The 8,628-nt window shown below is 39.2% G+C and overlaps 1 protein-coding gene across 1 annotated transcript; it reads left to right on the top strand.

Annotated features, from left to right (window-relative positions):
* Positions 1–949: 949 nt before the first annotated feature.
* On the top strand, positions 950–7,571 carry cln5 (CLN5 intracellular trafficking protein). Its single transcript, XM_034694446.1, has 4 exons — positions 950–1,146; positions 3,631–3,805; positions 5,169–5,394; positions 5,545–7,571. Exons 1-4 carry the CDS (start codon positions 1,043–1,045, stop codon positions 6,030–6,032), a joined length of 993 nt encoding a protein of 330 aa, XP_034550337.1. The 5' UTR covers positions 950–1,042; the 3' UTR covers positions 6,033–7,571.
* Positions 7,572–8,628: the final 1,057 nt, after the last annotated feature.

Here is an 8,628-nt window from a genome sequence, read left to right as displayed (position 1 = left end):
TAATCATAACCCTAACCCTAATCATAACCTTAACCCTAACCCTAACCCTAACTCTAATCATAACCCTAACCCTAATCATAACCCTAACCCTAAACCTAACCCTAACTCTAATCATAACCCTAACCCTAATCATAACCCTAACCCTAATCATAACCTTAACCCTAACCCTAAACCTAACCCTAACCCTAACCCTAATCATAACCCTAACTCTAATCATAACCCTAACCCTAACCCTAATCATAACCCTACCCCTAAACCTAACCCTAACCCTAATCATAACCCTAACCCTAACTATAACCCTAACCCTAATGCTAACCCTAAACCTAACCCTAACCCTAACCCTAATCATAACCCTAACCCTAACCCTAAACCTAAACCTAACCCTAACCCTAACCCTAACCCTAATCATAACCCTAACTCTAATCATAACCCTAACCCTAATCATAACTCTAACCCTAACCCTAACCCTAATCATAACCCTAACCCTAATCATAACCCTAACCCTAACCCTAACCTTAACCAGATCCCTAACCCTAACCAGATCCCTAACCCGATCCCTAAACCTTACCCTAACCCTAAAATGTTGTTTCTAAGCAAAAAAAAGGAAAAAAAGTGAAAATTTTCCCTTTGAAGTGAAAAAATATTTAAAAAAAATTAAAATTTACTTCAGGAGTGAGAAATCATGAAAAAGTTAAATTGTTGCCGAAAAAACATGAACAAGTGTGAGTATAAATGAGTCCATTATCTTTGTTAATTTGCTAATAAAAATGCATTCTTCTTTGAATCAGAAATTTAAATATTCATTTCTTTTCTGAATTGATCATTGTCATTAATTCGGATAATTATTCATTTCTAAATTTATTTCCTCTATAGGAACTCTGTTACTCTCTCACGAACAGCGCGGGTCTGCTGGTCATGTGATCACGTGTAAACAAAACCATGTGACCTAGATGAGGAAGTGAGTTCCAGAGAGGAAGGATCATGGGAAGGGAGTCTTCACCATAACTTCTGCTTTTATCTGTCTTTCCTTTGATTAAACATCATGATCCACACGGAGGCTGTTGTGGGTTTAGCCCTGCTTCTTTTCCTCCATGTCGTTGCTCAGGTCAGGAGTAATGGACGGACGGTGTGGCCCGTTCCTTACAGGTATGAAGAAGACTGAAGCTCTCTGTCTGCATGTTGTTTCTTGTCTGTAAAGTGGAGTCATGTGGCATGGTTAGAAATTAACATATCTGCTCAGACAGTTCCTGCTTCCACGTCTGAATAAATCCGTCTTTTGCACATGATGTGGTGTTGAATTTTCTGAATGTGCCTGTCTCCCCTCAGCTGTTTCTCAAAGATAATGTGAATTTTAAATAAGATCTGTGTTTAGTCACATTGAAGCATTATCTAAAAGGGACCTTTTTGACTGATCTGAAGTCAGCTAACCAAATTACTGAGGGTAGGTTCACATGACTTTTTAAACTTTTTTTTTTTTTCAAAATTGACCAATTTTAAAGTTCAAAAATTAAAAAAAAAATGTTAAAAGTATATTTTCGCTATGAAACTTCTTCTGCTTGGCTTAATTAGTGTGAACAACATAGAAAATGAAAATGGTTAATTTCCCACATTTGCAAACCCCTCTGCATGTTTATATTACATAGATACTGCTCGTGGGTCAATTTGATCCTGCAGTCAAAGTGGAGGCTAAAAGGGGTCAGAATTGTTAAATATTAAATGTTTCTTTGCAACTCTGTGACATATTTCACCCCAATCACTTTCCAATGTACATACAAAAAAGTTTTAACATGAATTTTCATAAAAACAAGTGAATTATCATCATTGAAGTATGAGCTGTGAGAATTAAAGAAACCCAATGCACTAAATATGGATTTAAATAGTTAGTAATGGAGTTAATAATGAGATTTTTAAAATGTTTATTGGGATTTTTTGGGTTCGGATGCTTTTGAATCATTAAATATGCTCCGGGTCATGTTGACCCAGGAACATTATTGTTGTCCCTAAGAAATGAACATAACAGGAGGGTTAAAGAACTTTATTATTAGTTTTTTGTTATATAACAGGCAAGAAAATAGACAGAAAAACCACAATAAAAAGGAAAGAACGAAATAGGCACGCACATCATTGGAATGGAAAGCCATCAAAAGACAAAAAAAAAGGAAAAAACAAGAAAAAAAAACAAAAACAAAAAAACAGACAGACAAACAAAGAAAATATACATACATACATGCCCACACTGCCATTTAACAGTAAGGTGGGATATTAAATCAGTGTCAGACAAAAATAAAGAAAGTAAATAATGGATGACACTCTACTATCTAAAAGTCCAAGGGTAAATTAAAGATCCAGGTGCAGAGTCCATATATTTAGTCTAAGTCATATTAACCCACCATCAGTGCAGTCCACTCCAAATAATGCCTAAATGAATCAGGTAGCAGTTGTTTTACTTTTAATATATTCAATAAAGGGACCCCAAATGTTCACAAACTTAGTGTGTGAGTTTGAAAGAGTATATCATATCTCCTCCAGGTACAAACAGTAAACCATTTCACTCAACCAACAGTTAAATGAGGGAGGCGTAGCTGAGCTCCACTGCTGCAGGATTGCTCTCTTAGAGCTTTAAGGCCTGTTGCAGGGCAGATGGAAGAGTGAGAGAGTAATCGGAGCAGCCTAGAATAATGGTGAGGCAGTCGGGAGGAAGTGATTTGTTGTATATCCTACTGTAAAGCTGGAGGATGCTTTCCCAAAAATTCTCGAGTGCCAAAAGTGATGAGCCAAAGTCCCCACATTTGATTTGCATCTGTCACATGTAGCCGAGACAGTGGGGTAGAATCTAAGTAATTTGGACTTTTGAAACTTTGACCCTTGGAGTTACTTACTGTGTCAGTTTATGAAATCCTTACTTCTTAGAGTAAGTTTCGTATTTGATTAATGTTGGAAAGCACATTTATTTGATGGATCTCTTCAGGGGAAAATGTACTTTACTTCCTCTACTGTGTTTATTTGATCATGGTGAAGACATAAAACATATAAACCCCAGATGTATCTCTGTCAGATCTTACAGTAGAGATGTAGAGACTGTGATTTACCTGTGCGTTCATTTATTCGTGTTTGACTAACAAAAAAGTTACATTATTCATTATTAGAACTAATGAAATAAATCCACATTCATGTCTGTCCTTAAGAATCGATATGCCTGAACTTAGAATTAATCAGATGTACGGAAGTCCCAATAAGTGGACATGCATCCATTCATTTTATTCCCTCTGATACTGAGTCAGCTGTTTTCTCAAGATCTTGATTTCTCAACAAATGTTAAGTCGAGATAAAAAATAGGGTTAACTCATGTTATTTGTGTGGACTATTGCAGCATGGCATTTTGTGGTCTGGCCTGGAATGATCAACCTATTGTTTTGTTTTCTAGATTGCCAGAGAGTTACCCTCTTATCACGAGAATACAAGCGTTAGGGCTCTCATTATCCTTCTTCCACTTTGTCTATCATGGGTATTCCCAGACTCTGTTAAAACTTACCTAACTCTCAGTGTACCAAAAGTGGACAAATCTTTCTCTAATGAAGCAGTTAAAGTGAAATTAAGAGATACTAAGTGAATTCCTAATGTCACCTTCAGGCGGTTTGATCATCGGCCTGAAGCAGACTCTTACTGTGAAGCTCTCTACCCATTCTGTCCCACGGGAGACCGAGACGGACGGTTCCCCTACATGAGAGACAGCGACGTCATCTCAGTTTATCGCCTGCAAACACCCGTGTGGGAATTCAAGTATGGAGATCTGCTGGGGAAATTTGTAAGTACATGAATCCTCTCGATACTTGTGAAAAACCTGCTGTTCGTATTTATTCCACATCACCACCATCATGAGGTCAGGGTCTTTGGATAGCTGCTTTAAAATATTAGATGATGTTTAATATTCTTATAGATGCATAACTCTCACACTGAATAAAGTCTAAACTGGGTCTGCTTTTGATACGTATCAGTTCCAAATAAAGGAACACAGATTTGAATTGACTGTTGCTCCTGCTGATCACTTCGGACTTTACTTACATGCATACTTTTATACACACATACTTTTTTACACCTTGCGCACTTTGCTTGTTACTTGTCCACTTTTGTTCTATTCATGTTTATATGTCTGTGTGTGTACGTGTTCCTGTTGGCGCCTCTTGGTCAGGTCATGTTTGTAAATGAGAACTGGTTCTCAAACATTTTTACCTGGTAAAATAAAGGTCTAATAAAAAAGAATAATAAATAAAAAAGGAGAAGCTACCAGTTTTTACCTTCTCTTTTTAGTCTTAAAGTGACAGTGTTGTCTTTAATTGGGTGTTTAGTTGTAATTGATTGTTACTTCTTTTGGCTTTCTTAGCAGTTTTGTTAAATAGATTCAAGTTAAAACAATAAATTATTCAATAAACATGTATTAGTGTATAAAAAGAAATTTCTCCTGTTTTTCACTTTGGTCAAAATAAGTGATTAAATCAATTTTCTTTAGTGAAATTGATTGGTGAAATGCTTTAAAGCTCAATGTGTTTCTGATAAGAAGGGAATGTGCTACTGATAATTATGTTGTGTGAAACTCAGAAGAAGATATTATGTTGTTGTTCTTTAAAGGCCCTGTGAGGAGTTTTGAACTGGCTGAGAAACAGACTGAAAATGATACTGATGCCTCTTTATGACCTTCAATAGTAAACAAGACCATCAGCAGCAACACTGACACCTTCTCTGTTGTCATTTTTAATGCCTGAAACCGCCCTGAGGGGGTAGGTGTCAGACCAGATGATGGACATCTCACTTCAGAAACAGCCTTTATTTGACTGTTTTCATGGAAAATAATCACATTGCCTGATAAAGTTGACTGTTAAAAGACAACAGGATGAGATTTTTCTTGAAAGCACTACTTTTGCATGTATAGGACAAGAGATAAGAGGTATCACTTTGTCCACAAGGGGGCGCCAGAACCGATACAAAACAAAAGTTCCTCACAGCAGCTTTAAGATGGTAAAACAGGTCATATCTGACAAATAGGGTGATTAATTTAGAATACCTGTTAAAGTGGAAGTGCAACTTTCCCTCGTATTCATAGAAACACAGCTGTGAAACCTCCCCTCATGTCCTCACACAGAGACCTTTAAGTGTTTCTGTTTGTTTCACAGCGTATCATGCACGATGCCGTTGGCTTCAGCAGCTCAGAAACAGGTAGTAACTACACCATGGAGTGGTACGAGCTGTTCCAGCTGGGTAACTGCACCTTCCCTCACATCAGGCCGGAGGTTTACGCTCCTTTCTGGTGCAACCAAGGAGCCGCCTGCTTCTATGAAGGCATCGACGACTTACACTGGTCACAAAATGGCACTTTGGAGAAGATAGCAGAAATCACAGGTAAGAGGATTGAACCCATTCATATTTAATCCCTCCTCACCATGCTTCTTTTATTCCCTCACTTTCATGACTCGTTTAAAATCATTCTTCCTCTTCTGTTTTTGCCTTCCTTGTATTATACTGTATTTTGCTTCTTTCTCTCTCTATCAGGGAATCAGTTCAATGACTTGGCCCAGTGGGTCCAGGACGACAATGCGACAGGGATCTACTATGAGACGTGGACGGTGCACTCTGACCCCAGCCCTAACGCCACAGTGTGGTTCGAGTCCTACGACTGCTCACAGTTTGTCCACCGCACGTACAAGAAACTGACCGAGCTGGGAGCAAAGCTGTCCAGCAGATCACAAACAAACTACACAAAGATCTACCTGTACAGCGGAGAGCCCGTCTACCTGGGCAACGACAGCGCCATATTCGGACAGCCGGCTTTGAAGAATCTGGCGGTGGACATCCGTAGATTTTACCACACCTTCAGACCACACCAGTCGTTCACAGACTTTGCCCTCAGCCTGCTGGAGGCTTATGAAAAGATAGTTCTGGAGAAAAGCTTTTACCTCTACTACAACTTTGAGTACTGGCACCTGCCAATGAAGTCTCCTTATGTGAAGATTACATATGAAGAGGTGCCTTTGCCTTAAATTTATTTTGTGATGTTTACAACAAACGCTGCAAGTATTTGATAATTTTAGGGATGCACAAAGCTGCCTTGGGGTCCATTACTTGGACTTAAGCTGATACCAGTGACTTACTAATAAGCTAATTCGTACTCTGTGAAAGAGTCCTTGGATAATTCATTCATTTTTAACTATTTGAAACATCAGCTTTGACACATCGCTCACAAAAAATGTAAAAACTTTACAGATTTTTTTTTTTTAAGTTATATTTTTGGCTTTACACCTTCATTGATAGAGGAGAGGACAGTGGATAGTGTAGGAAACTGGGAGAGAGTGGGGGAATGGCATGCAGGAAGGAGGCTGCAGACTGGCCAAACCCAGGCTGCCCTCTACATGGGCGTGCAACTTAACCAGTCAGCTAAGTCCGCGCCCTGCAGATTTTTTTTACCTACTTTTTGGTATAACATGCCTGAAACACGTTAAGTCCAAACAACCCACATGTGAGCCTCCCCCTCTTGCAGACACGGTAGCTCCTTTATTCTTATATTGAGGATAACGGCTAACCAAGTGCACATCAGATCTGCAACAATTACACTTCTTCTCCCCCTTACCTAATCCAGCTATTTCAGTCGGTATCACATCAATCTCAGACTCACTGGCTGTTATCTACAACAACAAAGCCTCTGAGAGTGATCAACAACTTTTCAAGACTTGTGGTGTAGCCTGTGTTTAGGGGTAAAAGACTTTCCACCATGACCTCCTTATTTGTGTATTACCTTCAATTACAATCTGACAAGAAACTTTGTGAGAGCGATGGAATTGGTTTTGAGATTCATAGTCTGAGAGCAGATTGAAAGCTGCACTCGCACATATCTGTTTAACAACAATAATTTAGACTGAATCATCTTTATATTACCACCTAGAGAGTGTAGGATTGCATTATGCCCGATGTGTCCTGCTCTGTTGCTCTCCACGCTGACTGTTTTCTGCTTGCAGCTGAAGCCTTCTGAAGCACTGATGGACTCGCTCCTGCAGACTTACTTTTATAAAGAATCTGTGAGGAGAGATCAGAGTATCAGACCGATATCAAATTAGTATTCAGTTGGTGAATCCTTATGATAAATGTTTGTTTTTCTTGTTTAATTAATTGCACAAAAGCCAAAGATATTAAAAGTCAAAATAAAATCTTGAGGAAAGAAGAAAATCTTGAGTTTTTGCTGGATTAAAAAATGTGATATGTAAAGGAATTAGCTGTAAGCTTTCAAAGTTTACTCTTGACCATTGATACAGCAGTCCAGAGAACAACAAGTCACTGAAGTTAGTATTTTAGTGGTGTCTGCATACCAAGTGCAAATGTAGTGAAGTTGTTCTCTTGATAGCAGTTCAAATGTAACTACTCATGTCAGTGTTTGGTCTGTACAAACTTTTAGGTATGCCCATATTGCCTTCCTCAGTTAACACTGGTAAAGCATTTTTTAAGTACATGGTCTTTAAGAGTGTTTCAAGTGAGAATAAGAACTGGAATATAAAAATGATCATGCATTAATAAAAGGTAAACTATCAGGTGTATCAGATGTTTAAGTTCAGAGATGATTCAAGGACTACATATAACTACAAGTTCTCTACACAGTGGAGGGATTATATCTCCCGCCTGGTCTGGGATCCCCTTGGGATTCCCCAGGAGGAGCTGGAAAGTGTTGCTGGGGAGAGGGATGTCTGGGTCAATTTGGACTGCTACCCCCGTGACCGACCCCGGATAAGCAGAAGAAAATGGATGGATGGATGGTACTTTATTAATCTCTGAAGGGAAATTCAGATGTCTTGCAGATAAAATTATAAAAATCACATGAAACAAGTAATCAGGTGTCTGTCAGCTCATCTCCCATTGGCTAGAGAGTTATGAAGTCTAATGGCTGCAGGGAAGAACGATTTTCTGTATCACTCAGTCCTGCAGAGCAGAGAGATAAGCCGTCCACTGCCGCTGTTTCTCTGGTCCACAAAGAAGTTGTGAAGTGGATGATCTGTGTAATTTAGAATGGCCTCTAGCTTCTTCTGTGAGCATCTCTCCACCACAGCCCCCAGTGAGTCCAAACTGGTTCCAATCACAGGGCCAGCCCTTTTCAGTAGTTTGTTCAGTCGCCTCTCATCCTTGTGTTTTATATTGCTTCCCCAGCAGACTGCAGCATAGAATAACACACCTTCCACCACAGACTGATAAAAGCAGCATCTTACTGCAGATGTCTAAGAATCTGAGCCTCCTTCAGAAAAAGAGGCGGCTCTGCCCCTTCCTGTAGAGTGCATCTGTGTTAAGGGACCAGTCCAACTTGTTGTCCATTCAGTGAACCTGTAACCATGCGGCTACACCCTCAGGTCAGGAGCATAACACCAAGGTAAACACACCTGTGGGTGCGCTGCCCAACCTTATATAATCTACCAGTCAAAAGTTTGGACACTCCTTCTCATTCAATGGGTTTTATTTATTTTGATTATTTTCAGCATTGTAGTTTAATACTGAAGACATCAAAACTATGAAATAATCTGGTTTAGCCATAATCTGGATTACAACAGTAGTCTAATAGGGCTATCCTATCCATATTGTGCACTAACCCTACCTCTGAAC

This window comes from Notolabrus celidotus, chromosome 10 (assembly GCF_009762535.1).
Source record: "Notolabrus celidotus isolate fNotCel1 chromosome 10, fNotCel1.pri, whole genome shotgun sequence".
Taxonomy (NCBI): Eukaryota; Metazoa; Chordata; class Actinopteri; order Labriformes; family Labridae; genus Notolabrus; species Notolabrus celidotus.
This window is presented reverse-complemented; position numbering and strand designations above follow the sequence as displayed.